The following is a 22,516-nucleotide window of genomic DNA, read 5'->3' as shown; positions in this document are numbered from 1 at the left end:
TAAATATATTTACCTGGGGAGGATCACTTGAACACTGACTATGTACAGCAACCCCTGCAGTTGCCATGGCAATCAGCAATCCTGTGGAGGTTTTACGTCTCCAGGCCACTTTTTTCTTTTGGACTATTCAGGTTTTTTTTTTATAATGTGGACATTTTCTTAATTTTAGGGGTTAGTACAGCCTAGACCCTCTTGTATCATTTCCTGCACATACGGCTGGAACGCACTTACCCTCTGTCCTGGAAACGCTGTGTGAGGGTCCATTGTGACACCAACTTTAGCCAGTGCATGAGCCGCCAACTGCTGCCCCACTTCCGTGCTGGACTGATACAGAGAAAGGAGAGCCTGCAAGGGAGACAATCCTATATAAAACATTTATCGTAAAAAAAACCCACACCATCCATAGAAGGAAGGAAGGAATGTTTTATTTAAGGACGCACTCAACACATTTTAATGATGGTTATATGGTGTCAGACATATGGTTAAGAATCACACAGATATTGAGAGAGGGAGATTGAGAGAGAGAGAGAGAGAGAGAGAGAGAGACAGAGAGAGAGAGAGAGAGACAGAGAGAGACAGAGAGAGAAAGACAGCCAGAGAGAGAGAGAAAGACAGCCAGAAAAAGAGAGAAAGACAGCCAGACAGAGAAAGAAAGACAGAGAGAGAGACAGCCAGACAGAGAGAGAGAGACAGAGACAGAGAGAGAGTGACGCACTCAACACATTTTAATTTCAGTTATATGGTGTCAGACATATGGTTAAGGACCACTAAGATATTGAGAGAGGAAACCCGCTGCTGCCACCATAGGTGTTAGAATTCAGGATAGGGAGTAAGAAGGACCTGCAGAAAACCCTCCATGACAAGGGAATTGAACATTTTTATGAGCTAAATTCACCTTTAAAACATATCAGAGCAAAGGCCTTACAAACCCCCCACCACTAATGTAATTTGCCATAAGATAATAATTAATAAATATTAATATAAATGTAATATATATGGATGAAAATGATACTGGAGAAAAATTCTGACAAACTATGAAAGGTATTGAAAACAAACAAGGTGTAGCCTTGTAAACCTTTCAACAATCAAGGTGTAGCCTTATAAACTTCTCAACACACAAGGTGTAGCCTTGTAAACCTTTCAACAATCAAGGTGTAGCCTTATAAACTTCTCAACACACAAGGTGTAGCCTTGTAAACTTTTCAACAATCAAGGTGTAGCCTTGTAAACTTTTCAACACACAAGGTAGCCTTATAAACTTCTCAACACACAAGGTGTAGCCTTGTAAACTTTTCAACACACAAGGTAGCCTTGTAAACTTCTCAAAACACAAGGTGTAGCCTTGTAAACTTCTCAACACACACGGTGTAGCCTTGTAAACTTCTCAACACACAAGGTGTAGCCTTGTAAACTTCTCAACACACAAGGTGTAGCCTTGTAAACTTCTCAACACACAAGGTGTAGCCTTGTAAACTTCTCAACACACAAGGTGTAGCCTTGTAACCTTCTCAACACACAAGGTGTAGCCTTGTAAACTTCTCAACACACAAGGTAGCCTTGTAAACTTCTCAACACACAAGGTGTAGCCTTGTAAACTTTTCAACACACAAGGTGTAGCCTTGTAACCTTCTCAACACACAGGGTGTAGCCTTGTAAACTTCTCAAAACACAAGGTGTAGCCTTGTAAACTTTTCAACACACAAGGTGTAGCCTTGAAATCCAGAATTCTGCTACTGTCATGTTTTAACCTGTATTTGAAATACATTGAGAACTTGCAGAGTAATGTAACTAATTGTATATTTTTTTCTGTCAATTAGATTATTATTTCTGTTTACTTTTCACTAAAAAGGTTTGAAAGTGTTTTACATAAAAAAATCTGGAAATTTTAATAATGGTGATCAGGTACTCAGACTGTTCGTTAGGTTCAGGTTGTACAATGCTCTAAAATGGGGGATCTCATTCAGATGTACCGGCCTCGGTGGCGTCGTGGTTAGGCCATCGGTCTACAGGCTGGTAGGTAATGGGTTCAGATCCCAGTCGAGGCATGGGATTTTTAATCCAGATACCGACTCCAAACCCTGAATGAGTGCTCCGCAAGGCTCAATGGGTAGGTGTAAACCACTTGCACCGACCAGTGATCCATAACTGGTTCAACAAAGGCCATGGTTTGTGCTATCCTGCCTGTGGGAAGCGCAAATAAAAGATCCCTTGCTGCTAATCGGAAAGAGTAGCCCATGTAGTGGCGACAGCGGGTTTCCTCTCAAAATCTGTGTGGTCCTTAACCATGTCTGACGCCATATAACCGTAAATAAAATGTGTTGAGTGCTTTGTTAAATAAAACATTTCTTTCTTTCTTTCATTCAGAATGTATGTAGAGATCAGCCGAAACCATATCACAAGTTTTGAACAGGGAATACAATTTTTTTTTAACAAATAACAGAAAACCTGGTAACACTGTACAGATGACTAAAAACCTAGAATTCCAGATAAATTCTGAAAACTTTCATCCCCTTTAAAATAATTAAGTTTAGAAGAGTATAGGCCTAAATATCTTGTGAGACAGGTATTTTGTTTACAGGTGTAAGGAAATAGAATACTTGATTACAGGTGTAAGGAAATAGAACACTCGATTACAGGTGTAAGGAAATGGAATACTGGATTACAGGCTAAGGAAATGGAATACTCGATTACAGGTGTAAGGAAATGGAATACTCGATTACAGGTGTAAGGAAATGGAATACTCGATTACAGGTGTAAGGAAATGGAATACTCGATTACAGGTGTAAGGAAATGGAATACTCGATTACAGGTGTAAGGAAATGGAATACTCGATTACAGGTGTAAGGAAATGGAATACTCGATTACAGGTGTAAAGAAATGGAATACTCGATTACAGGTGTAAGGAAATGGAATACTAATGTTTAGCCGTACCTTGACTCCTCCTGTTTGTACTATGAGTCCTCGGTGAGTTTCATCCGTCGCAAAAGCAAGAAATACTCTGAAATAATAAAATTTCTGTTACATTCATCACAACATAATGTCATCCCATTGGTCCAGACGTAGCAAAGGGTGTTTGTTTATTTTTTTATGAACATGAAAATTACGTCGTCAGGGAACATCATATGTGATGACGTCATTTTATATACCAAATTGTCTTATTGAGTGTTATTGTATGGACAAATTGTCTTACTGAGCGTTATTGTTTATGGATAAAAAATAATTCAAAATAAAGTATGACGTTTTAGTGTTATTATCAGCCTGTATGATTCAAATTTAATTATAAGTTTTGTCTGTTATTTCTTTTACGTTCATCTGGGTATGAAAAAAAAAAAAAATCATCCGCAAAGTTATGTGAGAACGGCTTTGCCTATTCACACAGTTTGCGGATGATTTTTTTTTATTCATACCCCGATGAACGTAAAAGAAATAACAGACAGTCCTTAAAGGGATATACTCTAGTTTCAACCAGTGAAAATTAACACTAAGTTACAATTGAGTGAAACACGAGTCTGTGACTTTAAAATGGTGAAATACCCGCTAAAAATAGACTAAAACTCGACTCCATAACACTTACTTCTCAGACTCAGACGCACATGCATTTTACAAAATATGATAAATGCAGTTTGTGATACTAAAAACACCAGGATGACCAAAAACACTTTGAACGTATGGAACTGAATAATCTAAACAATAAAATCTAAGTAAAGTATTATTTCAGTTGTCAAAAGCAGCTCTAATAGTAAATAAATATGCCTCAGTGTTTAAAAACTAGACTATGTCCCTTTAAATAAACAAAAGAATTTAACAAATAACAAATATACACTGACTTCGTAATAAGACTGATATCTGTGGTATTCACTGGCCCATATATAAATAAACAAAAGAATTTAACAAATAACAAATATACACTGACTTCGTAATAAGACTGATATCTGTGGTATTCACTGGCCCATATATAAATAAACAAAAGAATTTAACAAATAACAAATATACACTGACTTCGTAATAAGACTGATATCTGTGGTATTCACTGGCCCATATATAAATAAACAAAAGAATTTAACAAATAACAAATATACACTGACTTCGTAATAAGACTGATATCTGTGGTATTCACTGGCCCATATTTAAATAAACAAAAGAATTTAACAAATAACAAATATACACTGACTTCGTAATAAGACTGATATCTGTGGTATTCACTGGCCCATATATAAATAAACAAAAGAATTTAACAAATAACAAATATACACTGACTTCGTAATAAGACTGATATCTGTGGTATTCACTGGCCCATATTTAAATAAACAAAAGAATTTAACAAATAACAAATATACACTGACTTCGTAATAAGACTGATATCTGTGGTATTCACTGGCCCATATATAAATAAACAAAAGAATTTAACAAATAACAAATATACACTGACTTCGTAATAAGACTGATATCTGTGGTATTCACTGGCCCATATATAAATAAACAAAAGAATTTAACAAATAACAAATATACACGGACTTCGTAATAAGACTGATATCTGTGGTATTCACTGGCCCATATATAAATAAACAAAAGAATTTAACAAATAACAAATATACACGGACTTCGTAATAAGACTGATATCTGTGGTATTCACTGGCCCATATATAAATAAACAAAAGAATTTAACAAATAACAAATATACATGGACTTCGTAATAAGACTGATATCTGTGGTATTCACTGGCCCATATATAAATAAACAAAAGAATTTAACAAATAACAAATATACACGGACTTCGTAATAAGACTGATATCTGTGGTATTCACTGGCCCATATATAAATAAACAAAAGAATTTAACAAATAACAAATATACACTGACTTCGTAATAAGACTAATATCTGTGGTATTCACTGGCCCATATATAAATAAATTGAATGAAAGAATACAAAAAATAATAAACACAATAAAAGTATGAATGAATGAATGAATGGATGAACAGATGGATATATGGATATATCGATGGATGGGTTTGTGAGTGGATGAATGAATGAATGAATTAATTAATGAAGGAAGGAACGAAGGAATGAATGCATGTACTGAATGAATGTACCGAAGGAAACAAATTATGTATGGAGAGACAAGGTCTGCATACAGAAGAAATTTGTTTTGTTTAACAACACCACTAGAGCACATTGATTTAATAACCATGGCCTATTGGATGTCAAACATTAGGTTTTTTTTTTTTACATATAGTCATAGAGAGGAAATCCGTTACATTTTTCAGTTAGTAACAAGGGATCTTTTATATGCACCATCCCACAGATAAGATAGCACATACCACAGCATTTGATATACCAGTTGTGGTGCACTGGCGGTCTGCGTACAAACCTGGCAATAAGCTCCTTGCTGTTCTTGCTTTCTGTCCCGGAGAGTGCCACCAGAGCTGGGATGGCTCCTGCCTTAGCGATCTTGTGTAGTCTCTCGACAACGCACTCAAACGTGTCCTGTTACAGAAAACACAAAATAATAAAGATTTTAGCAATCTCTTGAACTGTCTCGGCAACACTCAAATGCATACTGTTAAAAAACACAAAATAATAAAGATTTTAGCAATATCTTGAGTTGTCTCGACAATGCCCTCAAATGCATCCTGTTACAAAAACACAACACACTCGATCACAAACACTTTTACAAAAAACACAAAATAATAAAGACTTTAGCAATCTCTTGAATTATCTCGGCAACACTCTAATGCATACTGTTACAAAAACACGAAAAACACAAAATAATAAAGAGTTTAGCAATCTTTTGAATGATCTCGACAACGCACTCGGACACATCCTTTGACAAAGACACAACACATGACATAACAGAGACTTTAGCAATCTCTCGAAAATACACTCAAATGTCCCGTTACAAAAAATAAATATAATCACAGAGCCTTCAACAATCTCTTCAATTTCACTTGACAACACTCTCAAATGCATCCTGTTACAAAAAACACAACACTCAAGATAACACACTGTAGCAATATCTTGAATTATCTTGACAATGCCTTCAAATGCATCCTCTTACAAAAACACAACTCACACTCGATCACAAAGACTTTAACAATAATTTGAATTATCTTGACAATGCTTTCAAATGCGTCCTGTTACAAAAACACAACACACACGATCACAAAGACTTTAACAATATCTTGAATTATCTCAACAATGCCTTCAAATGCAGCCTGTAACAAAACCACAAGATGACAGAGACTTTAGCAGTCTCTTGAATTGTCTTGACTGTAAACTGTACCACATCAAAATAGATTAAAAGTATTCTTTCAACTCATTCTACAAACTAAGACCATTTCTTTTAGGGACTGATATTACAAACTCGATGAAGTCTCATGTCGCTAATATGTCCTTATTTGCTTATTGGCTAAATTTTAAGATTACTAACGTTTTAAGACTGCATCAATACAAGACAAAAAGCACACTTTATGATTTAATTAGCATTACTTGCACTATTCGACCCAATCATAAAATATTTATGCATAGCTTATTGGCATACTAGATAAAGTATAACTAGTTAATTATGTAGGATATCGGTTGAATGGGAAATTCTGTTTGGCAAGCCTTGCAGAATTTCCCATTCTTACCATCACAGGATAAAGCCAATATCCTACGTCATTAACTAATTATTACTTATTATCCTGCAGTCCACAAAAATTAAGACGAAAATCTATTATTGCTGTAATTTCAGCTACATTATAGTGTCTAGAGGTAAAATGAGCGATTTTGTAATGTAGCTGTGTGTGTGACTCAAAAGTCATAATCTGCTAGTATACGTTTATGACTTTGGTTTTATCCGTCATCATAGTCGGCCGATAGAAAAAGTGATTGCAGGATAAAAGGTTTTATATACCTTAGGATGTTCCTCTGGTACATGCTGCTTCGCAAACTTGGCCAACTCAACGAGCTCCGGCATTATGTCCTGCTTGTCGTAGCTGTTAGTGATGTTGACGAGAACACTCACAGCAGCGTACGTGACGTTCGCCTCAGGAATCTGTAGTAAAAGAAGAAAGGAATGTTTGTTTAACGACGTCTCAGCACATTTTAAACTACGGCTGTATTTGGGATTTAACATATGGCTACTTGGTGTCTAACATATGGTTATTTTGACACTTGGGTCTAGAAAGGAAGGGAATGTTTGTTTAATAACACCTCAGCACATTTTAAACTATGGATATTTGTTATCTAACATATGGTTATTTTGACACTTGGTCTAAATAATGAAAGAAGGGGTGAAGCACCCGCTCGATGTTGTGGTCGGTCTGGGATCGATCCCCATCGGTGGGCCCAGCCAGTGCACCACAACTGGCATATCAAAGGCCGTGGTATGTACTACCCTGTCTGTGGGATGGTACATATAAAAGATCCCTTGCTGCTAACTGAAAAGAGTAGCCCATAAAATAGCGAAAGCGGGTTTCCTCTTTCAATATCTGTGTGGTCCTTAACCATATGTCTGACGCCATATAATCGTAAATAAAATGTGTTGAGTGTGTCGTTAAATAAAACATTTCCAAATAATGAAAAAAAGGAAAGGAATGTTTATTTAACGACACCTCAGCACATTTTAAACTACGGCTATTTGGTGTCTAACATATGGTTATTTTGACACTTGGTTTGGAAAAGAAAGTAATGTTTGCTGAATGACACCTCAGCACATTTTAAACCATGACCATTTCGTATCTTACGTATGGTTATTTTGACACTTGGTCGAGAGTGAGAGAGAGAGAGAGGAAAGGAATGTTTGTTCAACGACACCTCAGCACATTTTAAACCATGACCATTTCGTATCTTACATATGGTTATTTTGATACTCGTCTGAGAAACCTGCTGCCAATTGCTAATTATACAACATACACCATGTCAAAGATGTTTTATATCTTCATATATTCTTCATATATTTTGGCTCATGGTGAAGCCTGGTAATATGAATCGAGATGTTACAAAATCTATTTCATCGAAGTGAATTTACTGCATGAATGGCTTACTTCAATTCTAAAATGGAAAGACCAAAGAGAAACATTAAAGTGCTGTTCCAGATGTATGGTGTATTGGGCTATATCAATCAATATATTAGTTAATATGATTAGAAAATTAAAAAAAAATATATAAAAAAATTATATACCGGTATATTTTCCATTTTAAAATATTCCCCTGAAAAACAGAACCAGCTGAATTCGTTTCGGTAATTTCCGTAAGATATTATGGTTAAACGGCGTGGTGTTGTCAGCTGTAGCAATACAACAGCCGATAAATTTAGTCTTCACGCATTTCCTAGTAATGTTGCTGTGAGAAAGCTGTGTGCGAATTTGATTAAAACGCGGAAAGACTGGATAGGAAGAAAATGCCGGAGACCGTTGCGACAGCACACACTTTAGTTTTGATTCGTCCGAACTGGCTTGTCGGCTTAAGCGAGACGTGGGAATACCATGTGTTATGGCTTTTAAAAAAGATGCCGTATCAACAATTTTTCTGACACAAAACAAATGACAACAAGCCAACGCCATCCACATTGAAATGACCTTGGGGTGCATATCGTCAACGTCCCAAACTGCGTTATGATTCCAACTCCGGCCAGTGTTTTTTTCTCATGCACGGTTCATGCAATCAACTAGATCAGATTTGTTGTCGTTTGCATCTCGTTCATTTGTGAGGTGGGTTTTTTACAGTTCGAGAACATTTTCATGAACAATAAAGTTCAGACAAGTAAGTATCTAAAGCCTAGTCCGTCCCATCCTATAAAAATGTTTTGGTTTTTTGTGTAAATAAAGAAAAAAATAGTAATAATAAAAAAAATGCTATTTTTGTATGCAACTTAGAAAACAGTCGGCTCAGAAATAAATAACTTATAGTAAATTCCATAGTATGAAAAAAGGTGTTCCCTGTGAGACAGACATTAAATTAATTTTACTATACCTTCCCACAGAGAACACCTTTTTTCATACTATGAAATGTACTATAAGTTATTTATTTCTGAGCTGACTGTTTTCACAAATGCACACAAAAATAGTATGTTTTTGTTATTTCCAAAGCACTTTTACTCTTTTTTTTTTTTTTTTTTTTACGTCAAATGAAACTGAAATTATTCACAAAAAAACATCCTTATAAGAGGGATGGGACGGACTAAAAGTCGTTTTTGTTTATTTCTTAAAATTACCAATATCGGGGTCCACTTGACTCGTAGAATTCACGTGTTATTTATCGTCTTTTTCTGCTACATCACAAGTACTAAAACATACGGTGTAGCAAAATAATTCGCACGAAAAGCTAAAGAACAAAACAAGAATAAAAGTTGTAAATTAGTGGTAAGCTGTCTCCACGACCATTTTCATCGTCATCTGTCAGGCCGGTGGTTCTTCGGAAGATGTTCCAGGTTCAAACTGATACAGCAGTTTTGCACAAATATTAGTCCAGTCGTCATTACTACACTATTCATCATTGAAAGCAGAATCGCATAATTGAGCTTGGCAGTCACTGTTGGTCCCACTTTTGCTTGCACTGGAAGTCATCTTGTGGTAGGTTTCTGTGAAGCGCGTTCCCTTCATGACGTCACGGCTATTTACAGGCAAATGTTTTTACCGAGAATTACCGAGAATTTACCGGCAGTGTTCTACGGGAGTGATGTTTTAATACTTTTATGGGGCATTTTCGTAATTATTGATTTACATATCGGTGTAAAATATTATTGCAATGAATTAAGAAAGCATTTAATTGTGGAATTTGAAATTTTAGTGTATGGTCTGGAAAAGCACTTTAATACAGGTCGAGATGTTACAAAATCTATTTCATCTAATTCGTATCAGGTAAATTTACTGCACCAAAGAGAAACATTAATACAGATCGAGATGTTACAAAATCTATTTCATATAATTTACTGCACCAAAGACAGCCAGACCAAAGAGAAACATTAATTACGGTCGAGATGTTAAAACATGTATTTAATCTGTGAATCTACTGTACTCTAGGCCTATTCAGTCGTACCGTAGCCAGCTCAAAGAGTGACTGTAATGCTTGAACGTCATTCACAAGTTCTTCCTTGACGTCGGCATCCAGCGTTAGATAGGCCATGCCTTCAGTGGCCCACTTTCTCAGGTCCACATCCTTCGCAGGGTTCGTCAAATACCTTTAACACAAAGACAGACAAGTTAAAGCTTTTTTTTTTAAAAGGGTTTACTCGATGAAAAGTAATTGCCACATTCTCATGTATACTCATGTGACTTGAGTATAATTGGTAACAGATTTTTTTTTTTACAAACCTTTATGCAATTACAAAATAGCAACTAAAAATTCATGGAAGACACACTTTAGTCAGATGTAAATAGTCTGTTACAACAGGGGGAAAAAAGGAAATACATGTATTTCTAAAGTCTATATTTGTTTTCTATTTAAAGCTAAAACTCAGATTATATGAGCCTCGTTAGGTTTACTTTTAACATGTAATAAACAAAATACAAAGTTAAAAATCAGGGCATCTCTTTTTGAAGCTATCTTAGTATTACAATATTGTACAACCATTGTAGGCTATGGCGTGTGTCATAGCCTATGACATCGTAGTGCTCAGACAGCTTCGAAAATATATAGGCAGATTTCTTAATTTTGTTAACTTTTAACATATAGCAATCATTATTTGTTACTAGTTGTCAAACATATAGTCACTGTGAAACATAAAGGAAACCCACTATATATTTCCATCAACAGCATGGGATATTTTATATGTACATAGAACAGCACATACTGTATTTTGTGGTAACCTGTATGTGGGATTATTTCAATGTACTATTAAATAGCATCATAATGTAATTATATATGTAATAAAACTCACTTTCTGCAGCTTTTAGCCAGGTTCAAGGTGGAACCTTCCTGCATGGGCTTCACACTGATATCAGTACCCCCAAAACTACCCAGCTTGCATAAACCCTGAAACAGAAACAACCGGAGTTAACACAAACCTGAAATATTAAAAACCCTAGTTAACACAAACCCTGAAACAGAAACAACCCTAGTTAACACAAACCTGAAATATTAACAACCCTAGTTAACACAAACCCTGAAAGAGAAACAACCCTAGCTAACACAAACCTGAAATATGAACAACCATAGTTAACACAAACCTGAAATATGAACAACCCTAGTTAACACAAACCTGAAATATGAACAACCCTAATTAACACAAACCTGAAATATGAACAACCCTAGTTAACACAAACCTGAAATATGAACAACCCTAGTTAACACAAACCTGAAATATTAACAACCCTAGTTAGCACAAACCTGAAATATTAACAACCCTAGCTAACACAAACCCTGAAACAGAAACAACCCTAGCTAACACAAACCTGAAATATTAACAACCCTAGCTAACACAAACCATGAAACAAAAACCCTAGCTAACACAAACCTGAAATATTAACAACCCTAGCTAACACAAACCATGAAACAAAAACAACCCTAGCTAACACAAACCTGAAATATTAACAACCCTAGTTAACACAAACCCTAAAACAGAAACAACCCTAGTTTACACACACTAAAACAGAAACAACCCTAGTTAACACACACTAAAACAGAAACAACCCTAGTTAACACAAACACTAAAACAGAAACAATTCTAGTTAACACAGACCCTAAAACAGAAATAACCCTAGTTAACACAAACCCTAAAACAGAAACAACCCTAGCTAACACAAACCTGAAATATTAACAACCCTAGCTAACACAAACCATAAAACAGAAACAACCCTAGTTAACACAGACCCTGAAACAGAAAGAACCCTAGTTAACACAGACCCTGAAACAGAAAGAACCCTAGTTAACACAGACCCTGAAACAGAAACAACCCTAGTTAACACAGACCCTGAAACAGAAACAACCCTAGTTAACACAGACCCTGAAACAGAAACAACCCTAGTTAACACAGACCCTGAAACAGAAACAACCCTAGTTAACACAGACACTAAAAGAGAAACAACCCCAGTTAACACATACCCTAAAACAGAAACAACCCCAGTTAACACAAACCCTAAAACAGAAACAACCCTAGTTAACAGAAACCCTAAAACAGAAACAACCCTAGTTAACATAGACCCTAAAACAGAAACAACCCTAGTTAACACAAACCCTAAAACAGAAACAACCCTAGTTAACACAAACCCTAAAACAGAAACAACCCTATTTAACAGACCCTAAAACAGAAACAACCCTAGTTAACACAAACCCTAAAACAGAAATAACCCTAGTTAACACAAACACTAAAACAGAAAGAACCCTAGTTAACAGACCCTGAAATAGAAACAACCCTAGTTAACACAAACCCTAAAACAGAAACAAACCTAGTTAACACAAACCCTAAAACAGAAACAACCCTAGTTAACACAGACCCTAAAACAGAAACAACCCTAGTTAACACAAACCCTAAAACAGAAACAACCCTAGTTAACACAAACCCTAAAACAGAAACAACCCTATTTAACAGACCCTAAAACAGAAACAACCCTAGTTAACACAAACCCTAAAACAGAAAGAACCCTAGTTAACACAAACACTAAAACAGAAAGAACCCTAGTTAACAGACCCTGAAATAGAAACAACCCTAGTTAACACAAACCCTAAAACAGAAACAAACCTAGTTAACACAAACCCTAAAACAGAAACAACCCCAGTTAACACAAACCCTAAAACAGAAACAACCCCAGTTAACACAAACCCTAAAACAGAAACAACCCTAGTTAACACAAACCCTAAAACAAAAACAACCCCAGTTAACACAAACCCTAAAACAGAAACAACCCTAGTTAACAGAAACCATAAAACAGAAACAACCCTAGTTAACAGACCCTGAAACAGAAAGAACCCTAGTTAACACAGACCCTGAAACAGAAACAACCCTAGTTAACACAGACCCTGAAACAGAAACAACCCTAGTTAACACAGACCCTGAAACAGAAACAACCCTAGTTAACACAGACACTAAAATAGAAACAACCCCAGTTAACACAAACCCTAAAACAGAAACAACCCCAGTTAACACAAACCCTAAAACAGAAACAACCCTAGTTAACAGAAACCCTAAAACAGAAACAACCCTAGTTAACATAGACCCTAAAACAGAAACAACCCTAGTTAACACAAACCCTAAAACAGAAACAACCCTATTTAACAGACCCTAAAACAGAAACAACCCTAGTTAACACAAACCCTAAAACAGAAAGAACCCTAGTTAACACAAACACTAAAACAGAAAGAACCCTAGTTAACAGACCCTGAAATAGAAACAACCCTAGTTAACACAAACCCTAAAACAGAAACAAACCTAGTTAACACAAACCCTAAAACAGAAACAACCCTAGTTAACACAGACCCTAAAACAGAAACAACCCTAGTTAACACAAACCCTAAAACAGAAACAACCCTAGTTAACACAAACCCTAAAACAGAAACAACCCTATTTAACAGACCCTAAAACAGAAACAACCCTAGTTAACACAAACCCTAAAACAGAAAGAACCCTAGTTAACACAAACACTAAAACAGAAAGAACCCTAGTTAACAGACCCTGAAATAGAAACAACCCTAGTTAACACAAACCCTAAAACAGAAACCCTAAAACAGAAACAACCCTATTTAACAGACCCTAAAACAGAAACAACCCTAGTTAACACAAAACCTAAAACAGAAAGAACCCTAGTTAACACAAACACTAAAACAGAAAGAACCCTAGTTAACAGACCCTGAAATAGAAACAAACCTAGTTAACACAAACCCTAAAACAGAAACAAACCTAGTTAACACAAACACTAAAACAGAAATAACCGGAGTTATCACAAATCTAAAGAATAAACAGCTTGCACCTAAAACAAAAACAACCGGAGTTAACACAAACCCTAGAACTGAATAAACAGCTTACCATTCAGCCACATCCCTCTCCACACGTAAACTTATGAAGACACTAACTAAAACTACAGAGGTGATATTATATGTAGAATCTCACCACCAGAGATCTGACTCTTATCTGATCATCAGACGACTCGTACAGTTTCTTTAAGACGGGGACGGCATCCTTCAGAATTCCGGCACATCGGTCCTTCTTCGACGCAGAGTGAACAATCGCCTCAACCGCAACTCTCTGTATGAAAAAATTATTATAATTTTTTTTTTCGTTTTAACGATACTTTTACTCACTGTTAAAACACATCTATCATAGGTATAATGAAACACAAGCATTCTGAGAGTACTGCTAAAGCAGTAAATGTCCCCTACCTGGCCACATGCTTATAAACCTTAAAGTCTACACTTTAATAAAGTCCAGACTTTAATGTCATGGCAACGCCGTTCTAATAGCATTACGTTAAAGTCTGGACTTTATTAAAGTCTGGACATTATTAAAATCTGGACTTTAAGTTGTATAAGCACGGGCCCAGACTCAACAATTTTTCTTATCTCCTAAATTCAAGGGCCATACATGTACCGCTGTGAAAAGTGGGTAAATCACCATGAAAGTTAAATTTCATCAGTAACAGTACATGACAAAGCTATGTACAAAATTTCACCTCAATATCTTCAGACATTGCAAAACAAAAGTCCGGAATTTTTGTTTATCATATCTCCCAAGTTCAAGGACCATAACTCTGTCAAAAATGGGTAAATTACATGAATGTTAAACTTGATCTGTAACAGTACATGATAAAATTATACACAACATTTCAGGTCAATATCTTAAGGATTTCTGAAATGTTCTTTTCTTATCTCCTAAGTTCAAGGGCCATAACTCCATCAAAATAAGTAAATCACCATGAAAGTCAAACTTGATCTGTAACAGTACATGATAAAGCTATACACAAAGTTTTAGCTTAATATCTTAAGGAATTCTAAAAAAACTACATCCAGAAAACTATATGTGGGACGGATGGACAGACTGACAGACAGAAGGACGGAGATGAAACCTATAGTCTCTTCCAATTGGACCGGTATGAACTAATAACAAAAGGCACTACTAGACTACATGATTAATATGTGTGTACACAGCAGGGCTAGTTCTGTGATAGCAGAAAAATTTGACAGTTATTTTCTTACAAAATATCAATTATTACATGAAATTATTTTGTCTTATGAATTAAAGTAAAATTCGCCAATTGTTCCTAAAATTCACAACAGCGAAATTTGGCAAGTGCCAGAGCTAGCCTTGCAAAGCTTCAGGAAGTTATCTTGAACAGTTTTAGAAAATGAAAACTCCCTCAAAGCAAAAGGCACTACTAGACCACAAGATTGATATGGTTACAATATTTTGTGAATTTATCTCGAATGGTTTCGGAGTTGTGCTACAGAAACAGTGAATTTGTTCATTCTAGCTATTTATTTCCATGGTAACGTAAGGAGACAATGGGATAAATCTCACCTGATGAAGTCTGTTTTCACTGTTGGCCAGGGCAAACATTATCTGTACCACACCTTCCGTCCCGAGAATCATGTTACCAACATCAAACGGGCCCTGAATGAGGATAGCAAGACAACTTTAACAACACCCAAACACATCATAATGAAATGAATGAATGAATGAATGAATGAATGTTTAATGACTCACCAGCATGAAAAATACATTGGCTATTGGGTGTCAAACTATGGTACATAATAATAATATGAGGAATTATTAGGTGTTAAATATACATGTAACCTCAATCATGGATGTAAATATGCATTGTGATTCTTTGGGGCTGTTTGGTAGGGATGCTAATATGAACAAACATTGTTATCTAGATTTGGATTTTTTTTTTTTAATTCAGGCAAAAATTAGCCTATTCCCCCCCCCCCCCCCCCCCGCCAACGCACTTACAAAAATGGGAGTCTGAACACCTATGCTTGAAATGTATTTTGATGGAAACAAAAAACTGAACTAAAATGAGTAAGTGAAGATTTTGTACTTGTAGAAGGGTAGAGATGGCTTCAATAGCCTCAATCTTCGATTCCATGATGTCATCTCCAAACAGATCTCTGTAATGACAAGTAGATGAAGAGATTAATTTACTGAAAGGAATGAATGAATGAATGAATGGATAAATGAATGAATGAATGAATGAATGAATGAATGAATGAATGAATGAATGAATGAATGAATGAATGGATAAATGAATGAATGAATGAATAGATGAATGAATGAATGCAGGGCTTTAAATCTCACTAATTTGGGCACAACGGGGACTTGAATCTTTTCTGAGTGCAGGAAGGTAATTTTTGTTCAGTTTAATGATACACCAGCACAAACATACATCAGCTATTCGGTGTAATTCTCAGGTAAATCTATGGACAGGAATGCACGAACAAATACACTACTAGTATCTCATTTATTTCTGTTATTACATTTTGGCATATAATAAAATAAATGTCTTTTATAGTCAGTTAGGTAAAATAAACACAATTGTACTTTCTAAATGTGTCTAACATACACTACAGCAGGACTAGCTCTGGGTTAGCAGAACATTTTGTCAGTTTATCTACTAAACTTTAAAAATGGCAAAAACCCAGTTATTTTCTAACATTTATCATATAAAATTATTTCACCGAATTAAAATAAAATTCACCAAATTGTTTTTGAAATTCGCAACTGGTGGATTTGGCCAGAGTTAGCCTGTGTTACATTAATGAAAAGTACATCTATGAAACACCACAGAAATTTAACTACGGAGAGGAATGCACTAAAAATTTTTACTAGTATCTTATTTATTTCTATTATAATTACAAACTTCCCGCCGTTTTATGATTTACTCCATTCTGATCGGATGATGTCTCTTAAAAATGGAAGTTTATCATTCAATATACCTGAGAAAATAACGTCATTACATAAAATTGCTCACGGAGAGGACATTTAAAACAGGTTTTTGTTTATTTTTAATGAAATAAGTTATGTTGTTTGTACTACATGTAATAAGCATTCTTGGCCATTTTAAAAACATCTGTTTATGTATAACAGTCACAAATTTAGTATAAAATAATTTTGCTATGCTACACAATTTTATACAATTTGTGACTGTTAAACATCGATAAATTCACAAAAAACATTACAAACAATTCCTATATAATTACATTTTAGCCTATGATAAAACAAAAGTCTTTTGTAGTCAGTTAAGTAAAATATACACAATATCTATCTTATGAATGTGTCTAATATACATTTTAGAGTGGAGAATCCATGCATGCACACACATCAAGGAGAGGTTAGTGACAAAATGTCCAGAATATCTATACAATCATGGTAGGGTTAACATATTCCAGCTTTTTAGTGAACAAGCTGCCTCGTAACCATAATCTTCAACAGCTATTATTATAAAACCAATCCTTTTCTTCTTTTTATCTACCCCAACACAACACAACTATCTTACTTGATGTATGCAGAACATTTATCTTTAAATGTGTTTCGCTGTTGGTCGGTGGACAAATCATCATAGATCTTAGAAAGTGCAACGGAGGCATGCATCTTTGATTTGGGGGTTATAGGTAAAGTCTTGTGCTGTTCTAGCGTCCCAGCGACCAACAGGAGCTGCTCAATTCCTGAAAAAAATAAATAGAGGCTATTTCATGTTTTTTTTCGAATACTTTTTTTTATGTCAACTCGTGATGTGTGAAAACCATATTTTCATGAACTGCCAAGCAATGAGTGAAAATATGTTTTTCACATATCACAAGTTGACAAAAAAACTGTCTTAGGAAAAATACCATGAAATGGTCTATTTATTATATACATCTTTTCTTATTTTTGACAATATCTTTCACTTTTTGTTAATATCTTTCACTTATCCTATCGAAAACATGTAACACCATGATATATTTCTTCCTATGGAACTTTTCCAGAAAATTTACTTGACCATAGACATTTTAAAATAAATCTGAATAAAAATTACCTGTGTGTGTATCTTTATTTAATTATTAAATTAATATTTATTTAATAATACTGCTGTGCAAACATACCTGACAAAGAGATGTTCCAAAAACAAAAAGAATCAACGCTGTTAAATTCGTATACTTAAACTCAATGACACTACATTGTGTCATCATTATAAATTTCAGCTTCGTATTCACTTCGTTTTAGATATTTTATCGTAATTACCCTTTTCATATCTCTTTTTTGTTTAAATTAAAAAAAGTTCTTCAAATACGATCAGATGCATTGGTAATCATCAAACTTACATACAAAGAAACGAGACAAAGGGAGATAATTTAATCATGCACTTTTATAAAAAAGTAAATACGATTTCTATATTTTCACTGTAGCTAAAATACAGTGAAAATATGACTTTTCACCGGGTATCACTTGTATGGTTTCCGTAGATCTACATATTTCATTGCTATGTATATAATAATTATAGGATATTAAACGAGCTTTTATTTCGTATCATGTTTATGTCCCGAGTGAAATAATTTTCAATTGTCACGAGCTTGGCATTCTAGTGGGACGTATCACTTTGATATGTACCAACATATTTTTAACCATACAGGTAATAATACTTGTTATTGTTTAAAAAACCCAAAAACCTCTTGTTTAAAAAACAACCCTTGTTATAATTTTAAAAAGCATGATTTTTTCTTTAATGATGTAAATGGATAAACAGTGAAACCTCTCGAAACCTCTGTAAACCGGAATTCCCTCAAATATCTGTGCAGAAGAGAACCTCTCTAAACCAGATACCTCTTAAAACCGGACGCTTTACTTGATCCCGAGCAGTGCTAGCTCTGGATGAGTGAAACATTTCGCCAAATTATCTTTAAAAATGCAAAAAAAAACTTTTATTTTTCAACAAAATACCAATTATTACTTAAAATTTGTTGGCAAAATTAAAATAAAATTCGCCAATGGTTCTTAAAATTTGCATTTGGTGAATTTGGCGAGTGCCAGAGCTAGTGCTGCCCGAGGGTGTCTGGTTTAGAGGAGCTTCTCTGAAGTACGCTTTGAAAATGAATTCGTCATAAATTATTTCAATTTTTTTCTACAGATGCAGTTAGAAACAGATCCAGAGGCTGGAAGGGTTTGTGAGGGGGCAAGGGACCAATCCACCCTAAATACAGTGAAACCTCTCAAAACCGGACCCTCTATAAACAGGAATTCCCTCAAAACCGGACATTTTCCACGGTACTTTTTTAAAAATCAGTAAAGAACTTAACCTCTCTAAACCGGATACCTCTTAAAACTGGAAATTTTACTTGGTCCTGAGGGTGTCCAGTTTACAGGTGTTTCACTGTATATTCAAGTGTCTCTTTTTTTCTGGTAAAATATATGATTAAATCAGGTTGCCCCTTTTCATGAGTTGGTCCATATGCCCCTTTTTCACCCCTCCAAAATGTCCAGGATCTGCCCCTGGTGGTCCCAGACGTTTGTTTACCTTCCGTGTTGAGGAACTCCTTACTCCAGTTGACGCCGTCTTTCCACGTGACGTTCTTCATGATGAGTTCGATGGCGTTGTCGCGACCCGTCGGCGACACCTTCGCGTTTCCGATCATGTTTATCAGCAGCAGGAAGACCTGCTCCACGAACTTGAGAGCGCTCTCCGCTGAAAGAGTTAAAAAAATACACAACATTTCAAAGTTGGCCTCAGATCACAGAAAAAATGGACTAATAGGCCTCAGATTACAGTTATCTTCCCATTTGGTTGTCCAAAATCCGGAAATATGTCCGCGCATGTAGTCTGTTGTTTGACTATGATTATTTCATGGCAGACAGCTGCTATGAAGTGGCAACTATTTGACTGAAGTTGACAGGGGAGAGCATGAAGTTTGCAAACGTGTAGCTTGATGACATTGAAGACTTTTTTGTGGTAATTCCAGCCCATGCAAAAGTAGTTCTTTTTGTGTAAAATGGGTGTACTCCGGCCAGGTTTAGTGGGTGTGTTTGTTTACACCAATATCCTGGGAGAAAAAGCTGGACAACAGGGGTTGTCCTTTTCAGGGTATGTTGCTCTCCGGCAGGCAAAGGTACACCAAAAAAATCCATAGCCACTAACACTATATAGAAACATACAGCGTAAATAATTGTGGTTTGTAGCCAGTTAAAGCTAAAGTGGTTTCTTGTTTAACGACACCACTAGAGCACACTGAATTATTAATCATCGGCGATTGGATGACAAACATTTGGTAATTTTGGTAATCTAGGGCCAAATTTATGAAGCCTGTTTTTCTTGCTCTTTAATAAAGCAACTTATTTGAACAAGTAAAAATATTGATGGACAAGTAGATTTGTAGATGTACTTGTCTGGTGGACTCTTGAAAAATTCTGCTTATTTCTATCACTGTCAATAATTTAACTTAGAACCTCTTTCTTTCTTTCTGTTAGAAAAGTAAAATCTCACAGAGCTTGATTTGCGGGTATCTGGCTGGTTCCCCTTTCTTTCGGTCCTCGTCGTATTTCTTGACGGCCTCCTTGTATTTGTGCAGGTCAGTGATGTACGTGATCAGAGTCTGAACGAGATGGGCGGCCGCTGCCGACACTTCCTCGTTCTTAACACCGATATACTTGAGAATCTTCGGAACGCCAAATTCTTCTGCTACTGCCTCCGACTGAAATAAAAGTAAACATTAGGTCTCGACATTTAAAAGGAGCTATCATTCTCGCTCTAGGGAAGATTTTGTTCAGTGTAGTATCTCGATTCACAATGCAAATTTATAGTCCGTCCCATCCTTCTACAAAAATATATGGTTTTTTAAAAATAATTTTAGTTTGGTTTGATGTAAGGAAAAAAGCAAAAATGTTTTGGAAATAACAAAAATATACAATTTTTGTGTGCAATTTAGAAAACAGTCAGCTCAGAAATAAATAATTAGTAGTAAATTTCATCGTATGAAAAAAAAGTGTTCCCTGTGGAACGGACTACAAGAGATGGCTACACAATTTTAAGACATTAAACAGTAGTTGCTAATCAATTTTATCAACGAGTATTTTGTAAGATATGAACAATTTCTGTCTGCAGACAGGCACGATAACTCTGGTAACAACCTGGGGCGATAACTCCAGAAATAACCTGGGGCCGAATTCATTAAAACTCTTACATCTTTGCGTTCTCACTGTGCAGTGCAGTGCAAAAAGACATGCAAGAACGATACAATGATGCTTAAGAGAGCTACAGAGAGCTCCGTGAATTATGCCGCTGGACAACTCACTCTCTCTTTGCTGCCTTTACTGAGACAGGACAAAACTCGCAGGCCATTTAGCACCAACTCCTGTTCCGGGTCATCAAGCAGAGTCTTCAGTTTTGTCAGCACATTTTCCCTCCACATTATCTGAGCACCGTCCTCTTCTCGTGCCAGAACTATCAGGTTATTCGTGGCCTGGAAACAAAGAATCAAAGAAATGTTTGTTTAGAAATAAGGCAGGGTATTACTGAACACGAGGACTTGTTTTAAAAACACAAGTAAGATTGTGATCATAAGGTACAAAAGTTAACCAAAGCATATTATGATTATTAAAGTAGAGAGCAGTGAGGAGAGAGAGATGAAAGGGATGAGAAAAGGAGGGAGGGAGAGAACGAATAGGGAGAGATTGAGAGTGTAAAAACTGTAAAGCTAAAAACAGGTTAAAGTTTTTTTTGTTTAATGACACCACTAGAGCACATTGATTTATTAATCATAGGCCATTGGAAGTCAAATATGTGGTAATCTTAACACACAGTCTTAGAGAGGAAACTCGCTACATTATTCCATTAGTAACAAGGGATATTTTATATTCACTATCCCATAGACAGGATGGCACATACCACAGCCTTTGATATACCAGTCATGGTGCACTGGCTGGAACGAGAAATAGCGTAATGGGCCACTGATGGGGACCAATCCCAAACCGGGAGAGAGAGAGAGACAAAGACAGACAGAGCAAGAGAGAGAATGAGAGAGAGTGAGTGGGGAGGGAAGGTGGAAGTGAAAGAGAAAGAGAGAGAATTAGACTGAAAGACAGGAAAGCAATGTTTGTTTATTGACACCTTGGCAAACTACAGCTATTTTGTGTCTAACAGTTATTTTGACATAAACAGAACAGCACATACCACAACTAACTAACATTAAAGTATAAAAACTAATAGAAATACAAAAGTTAGTTAAATTACCTGTTTTCTCTTGGCCAGTTCTACAGAGGGGTCAAAGGCCATGTCGAACATCTGTGATACTCGAGACACTGTGCTCGTCTGTTCCTTTATCTGAAATGTAAATCACAAAATTACATACAGAACTGGTTACTTAAGTAAAGCTGGGCAGTATACTGTATATACCATTCAGTATTGGTATCATGTCAATACAGATTTACCATACAGAGCAAATTTCAAAATTTCTGTATTGAAAAATGTTATCCACCATTTAGTAATGCCCTAACAATATATCCGACGAATGCAAAATAGCTGAAAAGAAAAGAGAGAGATTAAGGTATTGTGTAATGAAATTGTATTTTATTTAGATGAAATTAGAGGGTGAGACTTAACTCAGGCATCCATTTAAATCCGAATATACCGAAAATACC

At 35.7% G+C, this 22,516-nt stretch overlaps 1 protein-coding gene across 1 annotated transcript in view; it reads right to left on the bottom strand.

Moving 5' to 3' along the window:
• Positions 1-22,516, bottom strand: part of LOC121377755 (protein unc-45 homolog B-like) — a 38,363-nt gene that overhangs the window by 12,703 nt on the left and 3,144 nt on the right. The window contains exons 4-17 of the mRNA XM_041505843.1: positions 22,110-22,199; positions 21,172-21,339; positions 20,364-20,571; positions 19,401-19,568; positions 17,406-17,574; positions 15,951-16,020; positions 15,428-15,520; positions 14,024-14,158; positions 10,859-10,953; positions 10,018-10,159; positions 6,893-7,033; positions 5,369-5,484; positions 2,932-2,998; positions 232-345 (exon numbers count right to left, since the gene is read on the bottom strand). Coding sequence (XP_041361777.1) covers positions 232-345; positions 2,932-2,998; positions 5,369-5,484; positions 6,893-7,033; positions 10,018-10,159; positions 10,859-10,953; positions 14,024-14,158; positions 15,428-15,520; positions 15,951-16,020; positions 17,406-17,574; positions 19,401-19,568; positions 20,364-20,571; positions 21,172-21,339; positions 22,110-22,199 — 1,776 coding nt within the window. The remainder of the gene's footprint in view (positions 1-231; positions 346-2,931; positions 2,999-5,368; positions 5,485-6,892; positions 7,034-10,017; positions 10,160-10,858; positions 10,954-14,023; positions 14,159-15,427; positions 15,521-15,950; positions 16,021-17,405; positions 17,575-19,400; positions 19,569-20,363; positions 20,572-21,171; positions 21,340-22,109; positions 22,200-22,516) is intronic.

Source organism: Gigantopelta aegis, chromosome 7, assembly GCF_016097555.1.
Source record: "Gigantopelta aegis isolate Gae_Host chromosome 7, Gae_host_genome, whole genome shotgun sequence".
NCBI lineage: Eukaryota > Metazoa > Mollusca > Gastropoda > Neomphalida > Peltospiridae > Gigantopelta > Gigantopelta aegis.
The sequence above is the reverse complement of the archived record's forward strand: the minus strand, read 5'-3'. Positions and strand labels throughout refer to the sequence as shown.